Source organism: Pan paniscus, chromosome 19 (assembly GCF_029289425.2).
Source record: "Pan paniscus chromosome 19, NHGRI_mPanPan1-v2.0_pri, whole genome shotgun sequence".
Lineage (NCBI taxonomy): Eukaryota > Metazoa > Chordata > Mammalia > Primates > Hominidae > Pan > Pan paniscus.
Genome location: NC_073268.2, coordinates 74,702,969 through 74,728,715, shown reverse-complemented (window position 1 = coordinate 74,728,715; position 25,747 = coordinate 74,702,969). Strand labels below are relative to the sequence as shown.

Genomic DNA, 25,747 nt, shown 5'->3' with positions numbered 1-25,747 from the left:
GATCAATCTAGGCACCAAGCCAGAGTGGAAGACATTTTTTCAGATGAGCAGGACTTTCAGGCATTCTTAAAATACTCTACCCTGCATCTTCTAGCCTTTTATTGGAAAAACATGTAGGAAAGCATGTATAGTTCTAGCCTCAGGTAGAAAACTAACTCAGTGACCTAGAATTGAGACAGAGTCTACCATCAGACTTGGAGAAGCAGTGATCTTAATAGGTGCTGAGGCTTTTTGTCAAGGGGTTAAAGGACTATTTTGGTGCATATTTCTTCTTTCTTTCTTTCTTCTTTTTTTTTGAGACAGAGTCTTGCTCTGTCACCCAGGCTAGAGTGCAGTCGCGTGATCTCGGCTCACTGCAGCTGCCGCCTCCTAGGCTCGAGCCATTCTCCTGCCTCAGCCTCCCAGGTGGCTGGGATTACAGGCGCACGCGACCACGCCGGCTGATTTTTGTATTTATAGTAGAGATGGGGTTGGACTGTGTTGGCCAGGGTGGTCTCAAACTCCTAACCTCAGGTGATCCACCCACCTTGGCCTCCCAAAGTGCTGGGATTACAGGTGTGAGCCACCACACCCGACCAGTGCATATTTCAGTCAGATCTAAGTGACCTCTATGACTCCAGACACAATCTCACTGAGCTCTTGTTTTTTCATACGTATAGTGAAAGCACAGGTTTTAAGGTCCCTTTCTACTCTAAAGTGTTATGCATCTTTGTCAAGGGGGATGGGAAATGACTGTTGTCTCCGTTCCCTTCACTTGTCCTTAAACAGAGCTCACTCTACTCTGGATGAGGACCTGGAAAGATGGCTGCAGCCACCTGAGGAGAGCGTGGAGCTACAAGACCTTCCCAAGGGCTCTGAAAGGTTACTGTTCCCCAAAGGGGAATCCTTTTCTTCTTTTTCAGGAAGTGGGGCTAGGTTTTAGACTTCTTGGAGAATGAATGCCTGGTGATGGCATTACGTTGATTTAGATAAGCCAGCCCTGACTCCACCTGTCTGCACTCATATTTGCCCCTCTTCCTCTGACCACCCACAGTACTCAAGATATTGATTAGCAGATTCATATCATTATAGACAGAGGCTTCTAAGTTTGCTGTATCTTGGCCCTGCTACCTTTGACATTTTCATCAGTCATGTGAATTAAATCAGAAAAGGTATGCTTATCAAATTTTTAGATAACACAAATCTAGGAATGAATGCTGATGTGATGAGTGATAGACTGAGGATTCAAAATCATCTTGACAGGTGGAAATGTTAGATTCTGTAAAAGATAAAGGTCAAAGATCCAAAATTACAGAATGTGTGAGACCTGGTCTAACTGGAGAAGTTTTCATCAGAAGCTTCTGCTCACTATAATTTTACTGAGGGCAAGAAGTATGTCTTATTTTTGTATGCCCAGTAATGAGCCATGCATCTTGAGACATGATGAGAAGTCAAGAAATTCTTCCTGAGGAAGGCATGGGCAATGACTCTGTGAGGCCTGTTTGATGAAGTGCTGAAAAGGTCAATGCAGCATTGATGCTGGATATATAAAAATGTACTGTCCAGATGACGGTAATGTGCTGTTCAGAGGAGTCCTAGGACACATGTGGGGCTCCATTCTGGGTATCACATTTTAAAAGGGATATTAACAAACACAAGAGTGTGGCCACAGAACAGTCAGAGGTCTGGAAACCATGTCATATGAGAACAGCTGAAGGAGCTGAGAGGCTCAGCCTGAGAAAGGCAGATGGAATGGAGAATTTGATAGCTGCCCTCAAATACCTGAAATATTGCAAAGTGAAGAGAGTCAGCTTACTTGTCTGCCCTAGAAGACTGATTAGTGACTAGAAATTGCAGAGTAACAGATTTTTATTCAATAAAGCACAAACCTAATAGCCACAGCTATCTGATAAAGGGAAACAGCTGCCTGCCTTTACACTTACTTTAGTAATGGTTACTGCTGCTCAGGCAGTGGCTGGATTATTCCCTGTCTTGAGCATTTGAACGGGGGCGGAAGATAACCCAAAGGCCTCCTCCAACTCTTGAACCTGTGATTCTATTAGTGGGAAAATATTAAAAGGGGAAAAAATCTCTTTTCACTCTAGCTGGCTTTATTTTCTCTCTCATTTTACATATTTTGTTTTGACTATCCACCAAATGAAAACAGAAGAATCCCTAAACAATGTTATTTTGGTTCAACCAGCATCCACCGAGCACTGACAATGTCCAAAGCACTGTGCTAGGGGCTAGAGGTACCACAAAGAGGGATAAGATGGCTCTGCCGCCTATAAGGAGTTTCCAGTTGGGTCGGGGGGATGGTTTCTGCTTAATAGATTGACAAACATGGTCTTAAATTTTGAGGTACTTAAATTATTTACATATTTCACTTAGGAGAGAGTTTCGGGAAATGAAGATAAGATGATAAAATAAATGATGGTTTTGAAAGGGACACCAATCAAAACTTAAGTAAAATGCCTTTTTTTTCCTTTGGAGCAGTATAGCATAGTGGTTGAAAGCAGAGTCTAAGGCAGACTGAGTCTAAGGTCAGAGTCTAGCTCTAGGAATTATTAGGTGTGTAATTTAACTTATCTGTGCCTCGGTTTCCTCATTGCTTAATGGGGATGGCAGTGGTAACTACCTTATATAGTTATGGGAATTAAATGAGTTAAATTATAGCACTTAAACCAATGCCTGGTCCATAGAGAACACTCTTGTTAGTGCTAGCTATTATATGGTTTTGTTGTTGTTGTTGTTGTTGTTTGTTTTTTGTTTTGAGTACAGTCCTGTTTTCTTGGCTGTTGTGTGTACGTTTTGATTCCCCAAATAATTGTTGTTACAGGGAGACAAATATCAAAGATCAAAAAGTTGGTGAAGAGAAAAGAAAAAGGGAAGATAGCATTACACCAGAGAGAAGGAAATCAGAGGGTGTTTTAGGGACTTCTGAAGAAGGTATGAATTAATGTATGTTTATAATGTAGTCTGTAGTCCTTGGGCTTTGATGTGCTTCAAAGTTATTTAGAAATGTTTCCCAGATGCTATACATAATCCTCCTACCTTTGATAATTTATTTTTCTCTGCAGTTCAGCTCAGGTTTTCTGTTAATTGCCAATCGTAGCTTTATCACAAAAACAGTAATAACATCCAATTCTATTTCCAAAGCAAGCTTTTGCCCAGTCTCATCATCATTATCTTGCACGTTGTCTGGGGAGACGTTTTGCTTCTTCTTTTTTTTTTAGACAGTTTCGCTCTTGTTGCCCAGGCTGGAGTGCAGTGGCATGATCTCGGCTCATCGCAACCTCTGCCTCCTGGGTTCAAGTGATTCCCCTGCCTCAGCCTCCTGAGTAGCTGAGATTACAGGTGGATGCCACTATGCCCAGCTAATTTTTGTATTTTTAGTAGAGACGGGGTTTCACCAGGTTGGCCAGGATGGTTTCGATCTCTTGACCTCAGGTGATCTGCCTGCCTCGGCCTCCCAAAGTGCTGGGATTACAGGCGTGAGCCACTGTACCCGGCCAATGTTTTGCTTCTAATTGTCCAACATCTTCCAAAGAGTTTTAAATTTAGCTCACATAGATGCTTCAAAATCCAGTAATAAATCATATTTTATGGAATTTAAATGGAGTCTACAAGTAATGTGAAAATTATAAATTAACCTTAATTTTAAAACTATTTTGATAGATCTTGAAGGCTTCTGATATGCCCTTTACAATGATGCTCTCCCATATTTAAGTTCTTCCTACTCAGGAAAGTAAGAGACTTTAACTCTTTCAGATCATCTGGTATTCCTTTCACCTCTTCCTGACTTCCTTCTCATTCTCCCCATCTCTGCCCTGCTTTGTGCCCCAGAATGCTGACCCTAGTGGACTGCATCTCCTGGGCTTCCTGTTTGCCAATGACAGGCCCCAGCAGAAGATTAGTGGAGCTAGAGAGAATTTGGGGTATTACTTTGCCTCACTGCTTACTTCAGCACCTTGTGCCTGGTAGAAGTGGTGTCCCTCCGCAAGTGCGGCTTCTGTAGGCAGTCCATTCTTCCCAATTCCAGCTCTCATTAAGGTCTAGTAACTGACCTCTCATCTCCAACACTCAGTTCCTTCAGACTTAGGCTTCCCACTGCTGCTAATCACTGGATGCCTTGACATTCCTTGTTTGTTCCCTTAACTCTAAATAAACCTCTGTATGCAGTCACTTCACTAAGGATCTTTATTTGAACCAGCCATGGGTACATTGTTTCCTCCAGAACCCTGACTGCACAGGGCCCAGAACGTGTAGGCATTTAGCTATTAATAGTATTGATTTCACTGAGAAGATAATACAGGGACTTTGTGAATTAGTGTCATTAGCGCCCATTGCTGTGGCAGAAAACTATAGAATGTTAGGAGGGGAAGCCCATTAACTGTGTTTTTAGAAAGAGTCTATCTGGCAGAATATAACAACCATTGTAGGTAAAACAGTCTACTCTAAATTAGAGGGAGCACTAATATGAATACTGGCACCCTTTGACCTAGAAATTAATCATGTTGTTTTTTCCTTCCTCTTATATTTCATCAAGATGAACTAAAATCCTGTTTTTGGAAGCGACTAGGTTGGTCCGAATCATCCAGGTAATGAAATATCAGATGTTTGTAGATCAAAAGTCATGTTTATAGACAACAGAAGCAGACTTAAAAACATTTACCAGTGTCTAAATACACATTAATGACAAAGACTCCAATTTAGACAAAGTTGCTTAATTTTTAAAATGTTAGTGTTTATAGTTAATTAAACTATAAAGTGAAATTAATGCCAACTTTGATTCAATAAGTGATAGAGTCAGCATAAGAACAGTTTTAGGCCAGGCACGGTGGCTCATACTTGTAATCCCAGCACTTTGAGAGGCCGAGGCGGGCAGATCACCTGAGGTCAGGAGTTCGAGACCAGCCTGGCCAACATGGTGAAACCCCATCTCTACTAAAAATACAAAAATTAGCCGGGCGTGGTGGCAGGCGCCTGTAATCCCAGCTACTCAGGAGGCTGAGGCAGGACAATGGCTTAAACCCGGAAGGCAGAGGTTGCAGTGAGCCGAGATCGCGCCATTGCACTCCACCTGGGGGATAAGAGCAAGACTCCGTCTCAAAAAAAAAAAAAGAACAGGTTTAATATGGAGAGAATACAGAAGATGCTGCTGTCAATTGCTCTGTAGTCATTTTGCATTTCCATGACACACTGTTGGTTATAATCGCCCTTGATTATAAAGACCAAAATTCCTTTCCCTTGAATTTAATTGAATAGAAAGAAGATGTGGTTTGTGTCTTTAAAAAACACACATACCAACTTGAAACTTCCTTTTTTGTTCTTTAAAAAACATGTGCATAGGATAATCGTGCTGGATCAGAGTGACTTGTCAGACTGATTGGAATTGGATCATAGATGGACTCCTGGCCTGAGTTTGAGTGTCCTGGCTGTAAGCTCCTTTCTTCTCTTTCTGCTTCAGTTGCTGTCAGGGCAGCAGTTCCAGTTCTGTAAGTCTCACTTTGTTCAGCTGCCACAATAGACATCATCGTTTGGCCCTCTCTGTTAGCAGCACATTCAACCATTTGTTTTCAGTCAGATTTCTGAAAAGTGAGAGGTAGTTTTGATTGTAAAAATTTTTGGTTGTGCCTAGAATGGCTTTGGTTTTGTTGATGTTAATTTTCAAAAACTTTAACTCTTGTTATATAATAAAATGTTTAATTTTAATAACAGATTTTGCTGTGTAAGATATATTTCTGAATCTGAGTTATTGGGAGTTGGGGGGAGAACTGCCACCCAAAGAGGCTTCAATTTCTGACAAATATGCAGCTACCGCTACCACCCATTATATATACTGGTACCAGTCATCTGTGTCTCATAACAGAACTACAGCCCATCCACTTGGCTAAGAGTGCCATATTCCCATTCCAGCTAGAATTGGCTCACACAATCAAAGTACAGGTAGTGGCCAGATCTGGTGGCTCACGTCTACAATCCCAGCACTTTGGGAGGACAAGGCAGGAGGATGGCTTGAGCCCAGGAATTCGAGACTGGCCTAGGTAACAGAGGGAGTTCCCTGTCACTATAAAAAATTTAAAAATTAGCCAGACATGATGGTGCATGTCTGTAGTCCTAGCTACTTGCAAGGCTGAGGTGGTATGATCACTTGAGCCCAGGAGGTTGAGGCTGCAGTGAGCCGTGATTACACCACTGCACTCCAGCTTGGGTGCAGAGTGAGACCATGTCTCAAAAAAAAAAAAGTAAGTACAGGTAGCAGTAAAGTCCTAAGATAGTTTGAACTCATTAAGGTGAACAAATATTATCTCCATATATTTTGTATTGTACCCCTAAGATCATAGCATTGTCTCTAAATTAGCCGGTTGTGACCACTGGCCAGATGCATATGTGAAGATTTTTTTTTTTTTTTTTTTTTTGAGACAGAGTCGCTCTGTCACCCAGGCTTGAGTACAGTGGCGCGATCTTGGCTCACTGCAACCACCACCTCCCGGGTTCAGGCGATTCCCCTGCCTCAGCCTCCTGAGTAGCTGGGACTACAGGCGCATGCCACCACACCCGGCTAATTTTTTGTATTTTTAGTAGAGATGGGGTTTCACCATGTTAGCCAGGATGGTCTCAATCTCCTGACCTCATGATCCATCTGCCTCGGCCTCCCAAAATGCTGGGATTATAGGCCTGAGGCCCGGCCATGCAGATTTTTTATATACCTTCATCTACCTCCAGTTTGGAATCTTCATAATGAATAAAAACATTTTACTTTCTTTTTTTTTGAGACAGAGTCTCACTCTGTTGCCCAGGCTGGAGTGCAGTGGCACCGTCTTAGCTCACTACAACCTCTGCCTCCTGGGTTCAAGTGATTCTTGTGCCTCAGCCTCCTGGGTAGCTGGGATTACAGGTGTGCACTACCACACCCAGCTAATTTTTGTATTTTCAGTAGAGACGGGTTTCACCATGTTGGCCAGGCTGGTCTCGAACTCCTGACCTCAAATGATCTGCCTGCCTCGGCCTCCCAAAGTGCTGGGATTACAAGCGTGAGCCACTGTGCCTGGCCATAAATAAAAACATTTTCTTAGAAGCTATGTGCTGTTGTGCAGTACTAGCCAGCTAACATGTTATTATTCTGTCTTGGTGAGTAAATAGTAGGTCTTTTGTTTGTGAAAACTGAATAGTTCTTGTTGTGGATGGTTATATTCATACTTCTTTGCACGCAGAAATTTTAGCCTGCACAGATAAAATGAGAAGGTATAAATCTATTTGACCATTTTAAAGTAAGGAAACAGTTGCTTGCTATGGTAACCAGAGGAAAACCACCAGAAAACAAATTAGTTTATAAATAATACCAGGTGAAGAAAAGTTTGGTTTTCTTAGAGGCAGGATCTGGCTTTGTTGCCTAGGCTGGAGTGCAGTGGCACGATCATGGTTCACTGCAGCCTTGAACTCCTGGGTTCAAGCGATCCTTCCACCTCAGCCTCCCAAGTAGCTGGGACTACAGGCATGGACCACGACACCTGGCTTTTTTTTTTTTTTTTTTTTTTTTTTGGAGACAGAGTCTCGCTGTTGTCACCTGGACTGAAGTGCAATGGCATGATCTCGGCTCACTGCAACCGCTGCCTCCCGGGTTCCAGCAATTCTCCTGCCTCAGCCTCCCAAGTATCTGGGATTACAGGCGCCTGCCACCACACCTGGCGAATTTTTGTATTTTTAGTAGAGATGGGGTTTCACCATGTTGGTCAGGCTGGTTTTGAACTCCTGACCTCAGGTGATCCACCCGCCTTGGCCTCCCAAAGTGCTGGGATTACAGGTGTGAACCACTGCGCCTGGACTTTTAAAAAAATTTTTTAATAAAGTCTCCCTATGTTGCCAGGCTGTTCTCAAACTCCTGGGTCAAGTGATCCTCTTGTCTTGGTCTCCCAAAGTGCTGGGATTACAGTTGTGAGCCACCGTGCCCAGCCCATAACCACATTTTTATTTCATAGCATGTAGCACACTTAAAAGCTAATAGAATGTTCTACCACCACCTGTGGTACATACAACTGTTAAGTTCCACAAGGCCAGGGATCATGTCTGGGTGGTTCATTGAGGTATCCCCAGCTCCTGGCACAGAATCTGCACATATTAGGTGCTCAACAAATATTTGGTAACTGAGTATTTTTAATCCTCACAATAATCCTAAAAGTTGGATATTATTACTACTTACAAAAGAAGAGACTACCCAAAGAGGGTTCCATGACCTTCCCAAGATCATACTAAACATTAATTTGCGTACTTACAGTAAAACACAGTAGCTTATGTTGGAGTGTCAGACAAGCAAGCCCTGCCTCAGCCCTTCCACCAACAGCTTACCCTGAGATGGTAGTTTAAGGGTGCCCTAAGCAAAGTTTCAGGATTGTGAATGAACCAAGGGCCAACTTCAAGTTAAAACTCATTGCTATGGTTTGAATGTTTATCCTCTTGAAACTCAGGTTGAAACTGAATCCCAGTGCAATAGTATTAGGAAGTGGGCCTTCAAGAGGTGATTGGGTCATGAGCGCTCAATCCTCTTGAATGTATTAACCCATTAATGGATTAATGGGTTATCATGGAAGTTGGCTAGTTATAAAAGCCACTTTGGTTCTCTCTTGTGAGCCCCTTTTGCCCTGTGAAGGCTTCTACCATGTTATGATGCAATAAAAAGGCCCTCACCAGATGTGGCCTCTCAACCTTGGACTTCCCAGCATCCAGAATTGTAAGAAATACAATTTTTTCTTTTTCTTTTTTTTTTTTTTTGAGACAGAGTCTCACTCTGTCATCCAGGCTGGAGTGCGGTGGCACTATCTTGGCTCACTGCAATCTCCACCTCCCAGGTTCAAGTGATTCTCCTACCTCAGCCTCCTAAGTAGCTGGGATTACAGATATGTGCCACCATGCCTGGCTAGTTTTTGTATTTTTAGTACAGACGGGGTTTCACTATACTGGCCAGGCTGGTCTCAAACTCCTGACCTCAAGTGATCCACTCGCCTCGGCCTCCCAAACTGCTGGGATTACAGGCATGAGCCACCGCACCTGGCCAAACGCACCCTTTTATTGCTTATACAGGGCAGATAGCTCTCCCTGCCATCCCCCAACTGGATGTGCTACTACCAAGGTCCAAGTTGGTCAGGGGCAGGTCTCCTGACTCCTACATTTCTTCTTTTTTTTTTTTTAAGAAATGACCCAGTCTTAGGTTTCTATTATAGCAACAGGAAGCAGACTGACACTGTGGTGACACGTCCTTTATGAACCTCATCCCAATCTCCACATCTATTCTATGGGTTTTGTGCCAAGTTTTTAGAATGTACTAAGTCCTTCAAGATGAGAAAGCAGAGAGAATACGTAGCAAGTTCTAGACCCATAGATGATTTATAAACATTGGTCCACTGTTGAATGAAATTACTAGAGTACCCTTGGAAAGTTTGAATTATTAGAAATTTTCAGAATAAGGCCAGGCACAGTGGCTCATGCCTGTAATCCCAGCACTCTGGGAGGCCAAGTCAGGTGGATCACCTGAAGTCGGGAGTTCGAAACCAGCCTGGTCAACATGGTGAAACCCCCCTCTCTACTAAAAATACAAAAATCAACTGGGCGTGGTGGTGCACGTCTGTATCCTAGCTACTCAGGAGGCTGAGGCAGAAGAATCACTTGAACCCAGGAGACAGAGGTTGCAGTGAGCCTAGATCATGCCACTGCACTCCAGCCTGGGCAATAGAGTGAGACTCTGTCTTTAAAAAAAAAGAAATTTTTGGAATAAATTTCAATTGCTCTTTTCCAAATACATTACTTTTGGCTTCTTTCTGAATGCTAATGGTAATGTTATGTACTCATATATGTTGGTATTGGAAGTGGGTTATAGTGAGGTGCCCCCCAAGAGCTCAGAAATAAGTTGGTCCTGTAGGAGTTAAATAAGTAAAATCCACTCTCCTACTGGATACTACTAATTGTATAGTAGAGTAAAATTAAAGGACTTTTAATAAATGCATGGTCGAACACAATGCTGCAAAAGAAGAGTAAGGAGGAGGGACTTGTCCTACCGTATATTAAGGTGTAGTATAAAGCTGCAATAAACAGTATGGCATTGGCATAAGAATGGTAAGAATTATAGAACATAATGGAGAGTTTCTAGCCTGGGCAATATAGTGAGACCACATCTCTACAAAAAATTTAAAAATTAGCTGGGTGTGGTGGCACATGCCTGTGGTCCCAGCTACTCGGGAGGCTGAGGTGGGAGGATCACTTGAGCCCAGGAGGTTGAGGCCACAGTGAGCTGTGTTCACACCATCACACTCCAGCCTGGGTGACAGAGCAAGATCCTGTCTCAAAAAAACTCAAAAAACCCAAATAGTCCAAAAAACATACCAAAGTATAAAGTTTGGGAATTAAGAATGTAAAACTTCTTTACTGCAAATAATGTCTGGACAAGGATAAAGTCAACAAACTGGGTGGAAATAATTGCAATATATTGGATAAACAAAAAGTTTATATCCCTAATATACAAAGAGTTCTAATAACCTGTAAGAAAAAGACAAACACCTTAATAGAAAAATAGACAAAGAACAATTCACAAAAGAAGCTGTACAGACAGCCAATTAGCATATTAAAAGATGTTCAGTTTAACTTGTAATCAAAGAAATGCAAATTAAAACACGGTTGTTTTTTACCTCACTGATTGCAGAGGACAAGTATTGATAACATCTAAGGTTGCTGAGAGTATGGGGAAACAGACATCTTCATTCACTGTGTTGGGGGTATAAATTGGTACTACCTCTCTGGAGGATATTTGTCAGTATGTATTTTAAATGTGACTACTTTTTGACCCAGAAACTCCATTTAGACCAGTATGACACAGATTCTATTGTACATATGAATCACCTGAGGGTCTTGTTAAAATACTGATTCTGACTAAGTAGGTCCGAGGTGGGCCCCAAGCTCCTGAATTTCTAACAAGCTCCCAGGTGGTGCTGATGACGCTGGTCCACGGACTACACTTTGAATAGAGAGGATTTAGAGAACTTTATACCCTGGTTGCACATTAGAACCATCTGAGGCATTTAAAAAAATACTGGTGCTCAAGCCTTACCCCCAAATTATCTGATTCATTTTGTCTGAGGTGGAGCATGGGCTTTGAAAGATCTCCAGGTGATTCTAATGTGCAGCCAGGATTTAGAACTATGGTCCTAAGGAGAAAATTGGAATATACACAAATATATATTTATAGTAATGTATGTTTATTGCAACATTGTTTATAATATTGAAAAATTAGAAACAACCCAAATGAGGTGGGCTACTCAGTAGGCTGAGACAGGAGAATCACTTGAGCCCAGAAGCTTTGAGGCTTTAGTGTGCTGTGCTCAGGCCTATGAACAGACACTGCACTCCAGCCTGGGCACCATAGCAAGAAAAAAAAGAAACAACTTAATGTCCAGCAGTAAAGGACTCATTTAAAACATTCTGGAAAAACCATAAGTGGATTAATTAGAAATTACATCATAGATACAGATTTATTGACAGAAAGGTATTCATAACATGTTATGGAATAATGCTAGTACTAGGATGCTGGGAAGTTTATAATAAGACTATGTAAATTTATAATTAAATGTCTACATAGTAAATGCATAGAAAGAAATGTGGAAAGATGCTTATTAAAATAGTAAAGGCGTCCTCTTAGGTGATTTCAACTTTTTATAATTATTTGTAAAACTGTTTTCTAATTTTTTAAAATATTTATTTATTTGCTGGAGATGGGATCTCACCATGTTGCCCAGGCTGGTCTCGAACTCTTGAGCTAAAGTGATCTGCCCACCTCAGTTTCCCAAAGTGTTGGGATTACAGGCTGGGCCACCACACCTAGCCAAAGCTGCTTTCATTTTGGGGAATAGAAAGGGTTTAGAAATACTTAAAACTGGCTGGGCACGGTGGCTCACACCTGTAATCCCAGCACTTTAGGAAGCCGAGGTGGGTAGATTATCTGAGGTCAGGAGTTTGACACGAGCCTAACTAACATGGTGAAACCCCATCTCTACTAAAAAAAAGAAAATCAGCTAGGCATGGTGGTATGCGCCTGTAATCCCAGCTACTTGGGAGGCTGAGGCAGGAGAATCGCTTGAACCCGGGAGGCAGAGGTTGCAGTGAGCCAAGATCGCGCCACTGCACTCCAGCCTGGGCAACAGCCTGGGCACAGTTTATTTGAAACTCCATCTCAAAGAAAAAAAAAAAAAGAAAAATGAAGCTGACCATCCTATAATCTCAATGACCCTTCAGAGTTCATAATAGAATATTGGATATGGTAGAGTCTATGTCTAAAAGAGAGAATGAGAGAAAGAGCATGTGAAAGGGAGAGAAAGGTGACAGAGTCTCCTCCAAAATGGTCATCCAAATTGGAAAGTCACTTTTCAAGAGAGAACCGGAGTCCGGCTGATTGGATAGCTGACAGGATCATGAGAAAGGACATTAACATTTGATGTGTGACACCCATGTACCAGGCAGTGGTTTCCAGGTGAAGAAACCAAGTCCCAGGGAAGGCAGGTAATTTCTCCTAGGTACACCTGTAGTCATTTATGATGGAAACCAATGATTAACTCCAAATTCCTTCTTTCTTTCTTTCTTTTTTTTTTTTTTTTTTTTGAGATGGAGTCTTGCTCTGTCACCCAGCCTGGAGTGCAGTGGCACGATCTCAGCTCACTGCAGCCTCTGCCTCCCAGGTTCCAGCGATTCTCGTGCCTCAGCCTCATGGGTAGCTGGGATTACAGGCACGCACCACCACGCCTGGCTAATATTTGTATTTTTAGTAGAGATGGGGTTTCACCATGTTGGCCAGGCTGGTCTCAAACTCCTGACCTCAGGTGATCCACCCGCCTCAGCCTCCCAAAGTGCTGGGATTACAGGTGTGAGCCACTGCACCCAGCCCAAATCCCTTTTATTTTGTTTTTATTTATATATATTTTTTGAGATGGAGTTTTGCTCTTGTCACCCAGGCTGGAGTACAGTGTCACAATCTCAGCTCACTGCAACCTCCAACTCCCGGGTTCAAGCGATTCTCCTGCCTCAGCCTCCCGAGTAGCTGGGATTACAGGTGCCTGCCACCATGCCTGGCTAATTTTTTTGTATTTTTAGTAAAGACGGGGTTTTATCATGCTGGCCATGCTGGCCTCAAACTCCTGACCTCAGGCAATCCACCCGCCTCGGTCTCCCAAAGTGCTGGGATTACAGGCGTGAGCCACCGCACATGGCAAATCCCTTTTATTAATAAAACACTAAACTCTCCTGGACCAAGAATGTGAGAATTTTATTATTTGAGCAACGTGGATTTTTACCCCAGGAGCAATGAAACAATCCATGAGACCTGGAAAAAGCTGAAGCTCTCTCTCTTTTTTTTTTTTTAACTTGTATACAGTACAGTTTCAAACAAAATTGGGGCAACTTTGTACTTCGTACCTTATTAAAACTGGGGCTAACACAGCGTGTTTGGTTTGATCTTGTCTTCATAGGATCTTCTGGCTGATTCCTTCTCTGGATGAGTCCTGAGAATTTCTAGAATCTCGGGAGAGTAAAGGAGGGTCTGGAGCCTTCTCTATGTACAAGGAAATCCCAGTTTTGTTAAAAACTTGCCAAAGGCTTGGTGATATAACTCCAAAGACAAATCCACAGATTCCTTTCAGGTACTTCTTTGGGATTCTGTGAAGAATTGTGGCTGTACACTAGGATGTTTAATAGGAAGGAAGCTCCTTCCTTTATGACATCACCAGACAGAGAGGTAGCTAAGGGGATTATTTGAGACACTCTTAGAACAACAGCCACTTTTGTGGGAGCCCAAGAAACAGCAGCTTTAAAACAGGGTAAATATTCAGGCATCATTAGGATCCTGAATACAAGCCAGCCAGTAAAATATGGGATCTACTCAGAAAGGCACAATCTATCAGATGGTCAAGACAAATAAACCTGGGGCCAAGGTAGCGGTTTCAGCACAGAGAGGGTCTGAGGTTACTACTAACACATCCCCTCAGCGGGGACATGGGTACGTTCTTGCCTCAAGCCATCAAAGTGCTGCAGTCTCCCTGAACCCTTCCCACCGAAGATCAGAAGCTGCACATCCCACCACTCCCCATTCGGCATCAGACTACCCTCGATCTGTCTCCCTCCAGTCAGGACCTGGACACTATGCAGTACCCACTCCTCGGGGAACCGAGACTGGACCAAGAACAGAATCATCCCGCCATTCCTCTCCCCATCTAAAGAGCCAGAAGACTCAGACACTGGCTTCCCATGCTTCAAGCAGACAATGGAAAGTTAGTCCACCCAGAGAGGAAGCAGCACGAAGAGGCGGTGAGAGCAAGTCAGGGCGCGAGGTCGGCCATCATGCTTCATCAATCCCAGATGCCAAATCTACTCATCAGTTGAGTTTTCAAGACCAAAAGAATAACTTACAATCACAAATCTTAGAAGATGACCCACCATCCAAGGTCCAGAACCCCCAAGGAGTCAGAGTTCCCCGTAGGATTTTGTCTTACCCAAAGGATGAAGCAGTACAAACTGAGCCCATCCAAAGAATTACGACTACTAGTGAGATCAGATCTCCAAGGAGTCCCTCTCTCCCAGAGCACGGAAGCAGCTGTGTCTCTGCAGACTATCAGACAGCCCAGAGAAGGGTCCCTGTAGAACAATCAGAAACAGGTCCTTACGGTCCAATTCCTTCAAAACCCAAGGCCTTGTATAGGAATATGAACTTGGACTCATCGCTCAAACTCTCTGTCCTTAAAGATTCTGATGGTGTACACCGAGTTTCTGCACAGGTAGACCCTGAGTCTCTTCACAAGTATTCTGTCTATCCTGAAACCAAGCCCTCCGCAAAGGTCTTAGTATCATCACAGGTGGAGTCCAACGTGAGGACCCCAATCCGAGGAAACAGCGAGGTTGGCCGCAGGGTCACCATCTCCCCAGGGGTACAGTCAGTAGAGCCAACTCACCATGTCACAGTTCCATCAGTGTCTGAGGGCTCCCACAAGTCATCCATGTTTGTTACTCCAGAGCCCATCTATAAACAGCAAACCCAAAAACCCCCAGAAACTACCTACATGTCCCAAGGACCTACACCCAGGTATCCAGAACTCTCACAAAAGCCCTCCATCCATGCAGAACTGGAACTGACCCCTAGGCCCTTGCCTCCTCGGTCCTTACCTAGGTATGGACCTGACTCCTCATGGTGGCCCTTGCTGAATCCTGAAGTTGAAACACCCCAAAGCCAGCTGACAACACCGGATTTTGAGCCTAAGTGCTCTCCTTCCCTAGATCTTTTATTGTCCGGTTTTAAAATAGACTCTAGCCCTTTCTGTGAGGATCTGAAGTTCCAGAGAGAGAAGGCAAGCCTATCACCACCATCACCACCAAAGGAGTTTCCAAGTTGGGCACCACTGAGTGAAGTGCCACAGACCCCCAAGCACACCTGCAAACAACCCATTCAAAGGTTTACTGCTTTCTTCCTGGGTATGTGAAGAAGCAGACTGCCCAGGTGCAGCCCCAATTTAGTGAGATGGGATGTTGGGGTGGGCAGGAAAGACCACCTCTTCATTCTGGGCCTAAGGGCTGCTCTCCTGCCAGTGCCAAAGCTAGTCCTATCCTTGAGCCTATTGCTCCATTCCTTCCCTGCCAGCTTCTCTGTGCTCCAAGCTAATGACATTGATGATGGATGCTTGGGCCGGGCGACAGGCATTGACTCCTCCAGGCAACACTGCTTACCTTTTTAATTGAAGGTAGTAGAGAGGGGCTTGCAGGGTTGAAAGCTGCTTCCTGAGTGGGGATGAAGAACTGAGCTGGGGTGAGGGCTGGTAAGGGCTGTTAAATAGAATAAGGGCCTCAGGTAAATACTCTGGCTACAAAGTGGAGAGGGTGGGATGCAGATGAGCTGGGATTCCAGGAGGGGAAAGGCATTCACAGTGGCACAGAGACAGGGTGTAAAAAAGAGAAAGGGAGAGTGGGAATATGATATATAGTCCTAGGCTGGAGGAGCTTCTTGGAGAGGACCAAGGGCTGAGGGCACCTTTGGGTGGATAAATGTGGAGCTAGAAAGGGAGCTGCAAGTAGTGGAGAGTGGGATGTGCATCCCACAGAGAGAAGAAAAGCAACCATCTCTCTGTTACTTTCAGATGTCTCTGAGGAAATGTACAATCGTGTCATCTGGTGGCTAAAAGGTCTGTGCTTTTCCCTCCTATGGGCCCACTGTGGGAGCCTGGGGGATGGGAGGACAGGTGAGGAGTGGCATCTATGTATCTACAGAGCTGGGTCGTTTAGGAGATAAATGCTGGGATTTTGACCTGAAGAAGCAGAGGAACTTCTCATCTTGCTGAAAATTTCACCATTAGAGTCATTTCTTTGGGGCTTGGAACCTTTTCCATTTTCAAGAGTCTCCTTTTAACAGGAAGTTACTTCTGGGATGGAGAATAATTTAAGCCTCATGGCCTTTTCAGCTTAGTTGGTCATCTATCACATGATTTTAAAAAATACACCAAAGCAAACCGCCTGCTTCACAGTCTTGCTCAGAGTTGACTTCACGCTAATTCAGGCTGGGGGCTCTTCTCATGTGTTTCTCTGGTTCCTCAGAACCCTCCTCATGCCCCAAGTTTACCACCTGGGGTACTTATTGGTGCTGCCCAGGCATCTTCAGAGATGTCTGGGCCTCCCCCTTGAGGCCATCAGTGTGTCTTGCAGCTCTAGAATCCTTAAGAGAAGTGTCCCCAGGCCTTGTGACGCTCCTCTCCCTTTATACTCTTGGCCTCTCTGGGGGCAGGGGAGGGTGGGGACAAGACCTCAAGGAGTAAATCTTGGCAGCAGGGACTTCTTGCTGTGAGCATTGTGGCCCAAAATATACTCCAGCACTATGAGCATGACAGAGGCCAGGGCTATGGATAAAGCAGTTCCTGGGGAGGAGAGAGCCCTGGGAATTCCATCCAATCCCAACCAGCATGAACCCTCCTAGTGATGGTCAGCAAAGAGCAGAGAAGGGCAGTCCTGCTCCTCAGAGGGAGCAAAGCTCTATAAAGTAGGGGCATAGTAAAGTATGAACTCGAGTTATCTAACTGGATTTGGGCCCTGGGTCCACTATTTTCTGACTGTGACCTTGGGTAAGTTATTTTACCTCTCCAAGCCTCAGTTTCCTCATCTGTTACTGAGAATAATGGCTCCCTCTTAGGGTTATTGTGAGGATTATTACAAGTTATTACCAATAAAACACTTAGCACGGTGCTTGGCAACAGTGAGCACTCAGTAAATACTAGCTGCTGTTGTTTGGACCACTTGCACTAGGAAGGGATTGGGCCAGGTTTGCCCAAGTCCACTGGGCATCTTTAGTAAATTTCTCTTTTTCTCCTCCTACTGGCACTCTCTGAATTCCATTTGCTGCCCCCTGGGAATGCCTGGCTTCTACTCTGTTATGACAGATGAGGAGGTAAGAATGCCCCTGGGAGGTTACTCCCAGTCTTCCTGGGCCCACCCCACAATCCAAATCCATCTCCTGTCCTGTAATGGGAGTGGGAATGGAGGGAGACAGAGCTGCTCCCTATGGTTGGGCAGATTGTTCACTGCACAAGAGCACCTGGTAGAGGGGGCAAGTAGGGGGCTGAAATATAACCTGTGTTCCATTTGCCAAGCTGTGCACCTGTGGAACCGCATCTCCCCAGAGGGGGATTTGCACAAAAGCACTGTATGAGCTAGTTGCAGTCCTAGAAAGAACAGAGACCTTTTGGCAGATGATGAATCTTGCCAAGTGCTCTGTGGGAAGGCCGTCTAGGTAGCCGTTGGATCAGTCCCCACCTGGTTCTCCTCTTTTCAGCCTGGGGCATTCCAGAAAGGGGTCGCTTTTTTGGGTTACACACTATTTGGGTCCTCAACTTGGAAAAACTCAAGGTGGACTCTGCTCTCAGCAGTCCCGTGTCCTGATTTGGCAGTGTCCTGATTTCGCTGCATTGTTCCCATAAGTACTTTGGCTATTCTTGGCCCATGTTTGATAAGATGGTCAAAGCTCTTCCTACTTCCATTATTTTCTCTTGCCATATTTCTCTATTACCCAAAGCCTAGCAATGGCCTCTAATAGGTCCCATTCATAGGCTGACTCAGGATGGACAGTTGGCCACAGATAGAAAACAAATGAGTGCATAGTGGGGGTCAGCCTAAGCTCAGATAATGGAACAGCTGAAGGGGAGGTGACCAGAAACAAGGCTGCCACCTGCCACTGCCATGGGTTCTTATCCAACCTCATGCCCTGAGCTCAGCTATAGGTGGGAGTGGCTACTTTCAGAGATTATCTCCATGCAAGACAGTAAGTCCCTCCCTCCCTTTCTCCCTTCCTTCCTTCCCTCCTCTCTCCCTCCCTCCCTTCCTTCCATAAACAATTTTTATTCAGTTGCCTAGCACTCTGCTAGGCACTTTTAGGGGAAGAATTGAAGTTTCACAGCACACACATTCCTTGGCCTTGAGAAACTTGCCATGTGGTTGGGGAGATAAAACACAGACAGGAAACATTTAAACAACAATATGAAATAGTTTGTGCTCAAATGTCAAAATAGATGGAACAGACTGAGTAAGTGCTCTTGGAGGGTCTTAGGAGAGAGGGAGTCTGCAGGGAGATGGGTAGTGGATCAGGTTATGCCCTCCTTTCCAAAGCCAGGGGATGGTGGTGTCTTAGCTAGCCTTTTGCTCACCCCTAGATGCAAATCTGTACCTTTGGGAAGGGGTTAATATTTCCCTTCAGTCAAGATTTGATGTTTTTGACTGAGCAGGCTCCTCCCTGTTCTCCCCCACCTTCATCCCCTTTTTCTGTGCATCTTGTTTTAGTTTAGGAAGTCAAAAGCCTTGGCAACAGGGTGGCTCTTTCCTAAAATAGCTCTTATCCGGTCTCGATAATTACAGCTCTCCAGCCCTGTTCAGCAGCAGAGCTGCTCCCCAGAAGCCAAGAAAAGAAGGCTCCCAAGCAGCTGGGCTGCTGGTCTTCTCTGGCTCTCTGGAGGTAGGATGGCATGGAGATGGGCCAGGTGCTCTCTAATGCATGAGAGAGCTAGGCTCTCCCTGGCCTGTCCCTCAGCCGGCATGGCCCCATGCAGCCTCAGGATGGAGACGCTGTGGTGCTGGTGTCCAAGGCCTCTGATTCCTCTGATCTGGGAATGGTTGACCATAGAGTCTGTTCCAGATTCCATTCCTGGCAGGAATTCTCTGGTGGCCTGGCCACGATGCCTGGCTTGTGGAAGGCATCATGTTTGTTGTTGAGCTTCACAAGCCTCTCTGGGTGAACAGCTGGGGATGGGGCCTGATTCAGCCCATCTCTTTCTTTTAAGTGTCAGTCCCTTCCCAAATGGCCCCTCAAAGCCCTTTTGTCTAAGGAATGGGGTGGACAGATGCTTCTCATCCTTGGATTGGGACATTAGGGGCAGGAGTCTCCCCAGAGGAGGTTATGCTGGACTGAGGGAAGCATTCCTGATGGGGTTTTTTTGGGATCAGAACTAGCAAAAGCTCAACAGGAAGGTCCTGAGGGTGCCCTAATGGGTCACTGGGGGCTGCCTTCTCACATAGCCCTGGGGATTTCCTGGAAATAAAGCAGTTCTGATGGGAGGGGCTGCAATGCCTTTGATGGACAGGGTGTGTTAGCCCCAAGATCCTGTGTCCTCAAGGCATCTGACCTACTCATCCTTAAATGTGACTTCTCAGGCTGTCATAGGGCAAGGTGGTTTACTCTCTGCTCTATCAATTATGCAAGAAACCAACTCTGGAAAATAGGCCAGGAATCAGAGGAGGCCATCTCACTGATACTTAAGGCAGACCTCAGTGTCTTTTGGGTGACATGTCATGTGACCCTGAAGGGATGGGATGATCAGCCTCCTGTTGGCTTCTGAATCACAGGGACATTTTGCTCAGGTTGGCTTCCTTTACAAAGCGAAATCCAAAGCCTCTGAGGAACTCAGGGAGTTTCCACATTCATGAGGATGTTCACAGAATCCTAGGTCATGGGCTATGTGAAAGGAACCCTCCCTCGCTTTTTTTTAAAGTGTTCTGTTGCCCAGGTTGGAGTGCAGTGGTGCAATCCATAGCTCACTGTAATCTCGAATTCCTGGGCTCAAGTGATCCTTCTGCCTCAGCCTCCTGAGTAGTTGGGACTATGGGCACCAACCACTGCACCCGGCATTTCTCTTGCTTTGGGCAGAGGCTCGTAGTTGAGAAGAAAGAATTGTTGAAAGAATGGAGCAGAACTGCTGAAAACGGGGCAGGGCATCTCAGGAGGCTTTTTTTTTTTTTTTGAGACAGAGTCTCGCTCTGTCACCCAGGCTGGAGTGCAATGGCGCGATCTCGGCTCACTGCAACCTCTGCCTTCTGGGTTCAAGTGATTCTCCTGCCTCAGCCTCCTGAGTAGCTGGGATTACAGGCACCTGCCACCACGCCCAGCTAGTTTTTGTATTTTTAGTGGAGACGAGGTTTCACCAAGTTGGTCAGGCTGGTCTCGAACTCCTGACCTTGTGATCCGCCTGCCTCAGCCTCCCAAAGTGCTGGGATTACAGGCATGAGTCACCACGCCCGGCCTTGGGAGGATTTTTATAGCAGTTTGACCATTGTTGCACAGCTTCTTAGGAAGCAAGCATCTTACCCTGTCAGATGGCACCCTGTTCATTTCCAGCTACCATGGGCAGCCAATTCCAGAGCAGGATGGAAGGCTGGTGGCCTCTGGCTAAGACTTGCTAACCTGGGGACAGGGTAAGTTGACCAACTCATCAGGGTTTGCCTGGGACTTTGCTGGTTTTAGCACTGAAAGTCACATGTCTCAAGAACCCCCTCAGTCCTGGGCAGACCAGGACAGCTGGTCACCTAATACAAGCTGTGGTGCAGTCTGCCTGGAAGCACAGAGGGAACAATGTCCTGGCTTCACAGTGAGACCTGGGCAGGTTACTCCCTCTGCCTATAAAATGGGGGCAGGAATATACAATGCTTTTCTCTCAGACTTGATAGCAGAGCTGAGGCCAGACTCCCTTAGTTCTTTGTTTTGCCCAGAATAGTCCCACATAGGGAAGAATCTGCCACATCCATTGTGGACTTTTTGGTGTATTTTCAGAAGGTGTGTGGTGACTGAAACCCATCTCCAACATCACATCTTTCTGCAGAGTAGTTTGGTGCTGTTTGAAATGGTGGATTTTCCAAGTAACAGAAACAGTGGGCCTGGGTAGATTAGGGAGCTTGGCTTCAGAGGCCAGGGTGCATACTTGGGTGAGGAAGTAAATCTGTAACCCAGGAGCCACCCTGACAGGTGCTCAGCCAGAGGAAGGCTGTCCTGAGAGGCAGAAATGGCCATGTCCCCTCACCCTCCTCTGCTCAGCTGCCTTTGGCTCAGCTGCTGTTAGGGGAGCAGCAGGAGACAGCTGCACCTTGGGGGCTGAATGAAGCCTGGAGGAGGGGGACAGAATGTGAGGCAGTTCCTGAGGGAAGCTCAGGCTGACACTGTGGGTGTCGCTTCCTTGGCACACCCACTGCCGGCAAAGTCATCTAGTTCCAGAGGTCTCCACAGTGGCTGTTTCTGGGAATTTGGGTCGGTAGGTCTGAGACCAAGCACCAGCTTTCTAGAGATGGTGTCTAGCTGGAGAAGCTGACTCCACAGGTGGTGGCGGCTTGGTCATTCCAATGTCACTTTAATCTAAGGCATTACTCTGGTATTCTCTGTCCTCCCATCTCTCTACACCTATTACACATGCACACTCCAAATCCTTTGGAGGGAAGGCATTTGAAATAGTCACAGTTGACAGTTACTGGTTTGATGTTGATAATTTTCTTGTTAGTGGAGATAATAGCTACCATTCATTTAGTGATCATGTTAAGTGCATTAGTGGGTTTTCATAGTAACCTATGAGTGGATTTATTCTCCCTATTTCACAGATGAAGAAATTGAGGCTCAGAGTTTGTTCATCAAAGCTGGAAGCATTTTAAGGAGCAGTCTGTCCCAGGGAGTCAACTATATGGTATAGAAACCCTTCTTCTATAGCCACGTCTCCCTGGAAAATACTTCTCAATATTTCAGCAGCACCTTTAGATATCAAGAATTGTGAAGGGAAAGGTTTTAGTGGGAGTAACATCTGTGTCTTTGCATGTGAACCACGGGGCTGGGAGGTGGGTGTGAGCTTGTGAGCAGCCAGGATGAAGGGCAAGTGAAGGGTCAATGAAGCGCAGAGCCTCAAGGCTTGTCTGGGCTCTAAAATCAGAATGGAAAACTAATCAATGAGTCCTTTTAGTCAATCCATATTGATCAGCCATCTCCTGGGGGCAGAGGCCTGGACACCCAGAAAAACATCACATCACATGTTTGCTGATTTGAAGTGAGCAGAGGTTAAAAGAAAAGACATACTCCCTGCCCTTGAGGAGCTTGTGGTGAATTTGGTAGAGAAAAGTATACAGATGGGTCACTTGAAAGGGTGTGGACATCAAAGGACAAAGCAAAGTCCAATGAAATGAGTCAGCAAAGCTTCCAGCATGGAGGCATATGGAGGGTAAAAGCCAGGGAAAGACAGATTTTGGCTCAGTATAGTGAAGACTTTGGTAACTTGGCTGCCCAAAGGTTGAAGGGCAGTTGTTAGAATCAGTGAATTTTTGGCCATCGGAGGTACGTATTCGAGCAGAGGCTGGGAAGGCAGGGGAGCCTTCAGACATCTGGTGAGTAGTCACATTAGGAGGTTTGTAAGTCCTTTCCAACCCTGAGCTCCTATGGCCCTGCCTTGCTCACGGAGGGTGTTGGAAGGACTGTCTGCCCTATCAGAGTGGCTGGCTTCTAGCACCCTGCCAGCTCTGGAACTGCCCCTCTTTGCAGCCATTCAGCAGGTGCCAGGAAACACAGTGTTCCCCAGCCTTGCCACCCACACCTTATGCCTGCCCCCAGGATCATGGGACACATGGCCGCAGCTGGGGGAAGATTTGGACTTAATGTATTTTGGTTTATTGCCTTTGTCCACCACAGACCTTGTTGGACAGACTTGCTGAGGTTTCCTTGAAAGACATAACCCAGTGATAGCCTTTGGTCCAAGGACTCTCTGACTATATCGTCAGTGACTCATCTATCTCACTGGGGAAGGGATGTACAATTAGTTCTTGCGCCACTTTAGGGAAACTTAGCTACTGAAAGGCAGAAGTGGCCATTGCTAGTCATGCAGATCTGAAATCCTGATTTCCTGTGGTAATTGCTCTTTATTATCGGCTTTGAACCTGGGCCCTGGGATGGCCCACATGCAGCCTCCTTGCTTAGGTCCTGTGCCACACAACCTGCACCTATGGGTGGGCAGGAAAGACCTAGTGGAGGGGGCCAGGACATATCATGTTGGCCTGACCTAAGCAACGGAGCCCAAGACAGCAGGCTAGAGCTATGGTGGCTGAGCTGAGTTTCCCAGCTAGACACTCCCCTAGACACTTGGCTCAGATACCATGCCCTAGCAGTGCCTGGGGAGTTGTACTGTAGTCAAGGCCATCAATGCCTGGTGGGATGTTGAATTTTGAGGGAGAACTAGCGCTCCAAGAGTTAAGCCATGCTGAAGCAGAGTTGGCCAGGCCACCTGCTGGCTGGAGATGAGGAAGAGCACTCAGTAAATCGCCAGTGACTGACGCAAGGGCTGCTGTATCTTGGCCCTGCAGGTATTAGACCCTGCCTCCATCACACAGAATGTAAGAGCTAGACTTGGGAGAAGTCCAGTCTTCTCTTTCAGTGGGGGAAACAGAGGCCCAGAGAGGGCAAGGGACTTTCAGGCAGTGAGATAATAGCCAAGTTGGCATGGGACTTGTGCCCAGGCCAAGTTCTCTCAGAGCTCTCCGAATGCTGCAGTAGGTTAGCATGCAGGGCTTGTGCAGGTGGGATGGCTCAAAGTCAGTCTTCAGCTTTTATTTCACCCGGCATGCCTCATGTTAGGCCTGTGGTACAGTGATTAGAAAGAGATTAGACCCCAATATTCTTGGCTTAGAGCTAAGTTCCATGGTCCCAGGACTTGCTTGGGGCCTCACTTTCCTCAAGGCAAGCTGGTACCAACCTGCTGCCTGGGCAGCAGGTGCCAAAGAAGAGCTGGGATTCCAGTCACAGCTGAGGATGAGCTGGTTGGGCTGCCTTTTGAAATGTGTCTGTGTCCACACTTGGAATTCAGCTGAGGCCACGGGGAGGGGCGTGTTATAATAGAGGAAAACAAGGGTTTCTGCTGGGGCCTGTCTTCCCTGATGTAGGCTTTCTCCTTACCCTAGGCCACAGGACTCTGGAAGCACGCAAGAGGTATTCTTAGAGTGCATACATGAGTATTGGAGGCCCAGGGCTTTGAACAGTGGGGCTTTGTATAGTCCAAGCTTGACATTTGGGGCTGATGGTAGCAGCAGCTGCTGCTTCTGCAGACTTCCAACTGCCATTGGTTTCTCTCTTTATGTCTTTGTTTTCCTGAGTACAGCTTCCGATCCCCTGATCTACCCCAGGTCTTTTCCGGGAGCCTCTCTGTACCTTTAGAGGTTCCCTTTCAGGGAACCCAAGCTGCTGCCCCCATCCTACACGTCCTCCCCCTTCACTCAGATCCTGGGCCCTCTCCTGAATCACTGCATGTCCAACCTTTCTCCAGCACCTCCTGCTGCTGCCTTGTTCTCTTATCTTCCTCCAAGGCCTATAGTAGCATACAGCATATCCTCCTTCCCCCACTGCATCCACTTTTAGAAGGCCAGAGCTGTAAGGAAGCTTAGAAATCATCTAGTTTAATCCCCTCATTTTCAGGTATGGAAATTGAGACCCTGACAGGTGAAGTAAGTTGCTCAAGGCCACCCAGCTAGGAAGGTTTCTCCTCAACCTGCTGGCTCATGAACACCCTGCCATCTTCCAGTCCACCAGTGCCAAACAGCCAATAACATCTCCAGTAGCAGCCCCATTGTTTTTCTCAGCCTGATCTTACCTGCTGCCCCAGGCCCTCTTCCCTCCCCTGGCTGAGTTCTGACTGGTCCCAACCAGTGCTACTGGTTCACAGGTCAGACTGAAATACAGCAGGCAGGCCTCTGGCACTTCTACCAACAGAGAGGGCCGTGCCTGTGGGTCTCAGTTTTGTCCAGAGTGTATTCAGGCAGAAGCCAGTCAGCCTGCCATTGAGAGAGGGGTCTTGCGGGTCAGGAAGGGACATGCTTCTGGAAACTTCCACAGGAGCCTGACCAGCTCAGACCCTACTTAGCTCAGGGAATCCCTCACCAACACCCCACTCACCAAGCATCTGCCTTCCCCTAGCTGCTGCTCTGACCTTTCTGAGCCTCTAATGCCTCTAAAGCTTCTGGGGCATCTGTCCCCTCGGCATCTCACCTGCTTGTCAGAGGAAGAGTGGCCCAGCTGGGCCTGGGTCACGCCTGGGTTGGCCTCTCCTGAGGCCCTCCCCACTGTCCTCAGCCACAGGCAAGGCTACACCACCCTGTTAAAGCCACTCAGCCTCTCCCTTCTATCCTTCCAGCAGATGATCCCTGGATAATTTGTGCAGCAAATCCTCTTTAATCTGTAATCTGGGGTACTGCGTGAAGGGAACCTGCCTCTAACCTGCCCCTTCACAGCTCGGGTGGAGGTGGAGAATATCTGACATTCCCCTTTAGGAGGTGTAGTGATCAGTAACTTGGGCATCAGCCGGATTCACTTTGTGAAAACCTTGTTGAATCCCTGCGGTAACTAATGGTTTCTCTCCAACTCATGCAGCAACTCCCCCTCCCTTCCAAAGGCGTCTCCTTCTGGGGATGTCAGGTGGGCCGTTCC

The 25,747-nt window shown here is 46.1% G+C and overlaps 2 protein-coding genes across 4 annotated transcripts in view; both read left to right on the top strand.

Moving 5' to 3' along the window:
• Positions 1-5,701, top strand: part of TEX14 (testis expressed 14, intercellular bridge forming factor) — a 141,637-nt gene extending 135,936 nt beyond the window's left edge. For both annotated transcript variants that reach the window (XM_003817371.5, XM_034942579.3), the window contains 4 exons: positions 769-861; positions 2,819-2,928; positions 4,529-4,580; positions 5,332-5,701. In XM_003817371.5, coding sequence (XP_003817419.3) covers positions 769-861; positions 2,819-2,928; positions 4,529-4,580; positions 5,332-5,368 — 292 coding nt within the window. In that variant the 3' untranslated portion in view covers positions 5,369-5,701. The remainder of the gene's footprint in view (positions 1-768; positions 862-2,818; positions 2,929-4,528; positions 4,581-5,331) is intronic.
• An 8,043-nt stretch (positions 5,702-13,744) lies between these two features.
• Positions 13,745-20,708, top strand: LOC117974302 (proteoglycan 4). Of its 2 annotated transcripts, none has more exons than XM_055101619.1 (2): positions 13,745-15,457; positions 16,137-16,181. In XM_055101619.1, exons 1-2 carry the CDS (start codon positions 13,884-13,886, stop codon positions 16,144-16,146), a joined length of 1,584 nt encoding a protein of 527 aa, XP_054957594.1. In that variant the 5' UTR covers positions 13,745-13,883; the 3' UTR covers positions 16,147-16,181. The 2 variants fall into 2 exon arrangements, with proteins under 2 accessions (XP_054957594.1, XP_034798457.2); XM_034942566.3 differs by having other exon boundaries at positions 13,759-15,477; positions 16,137-20,708.
• The last annotated feature ends 5,039 nt before the right edge of the window (positions 20,709-25,747 follow it).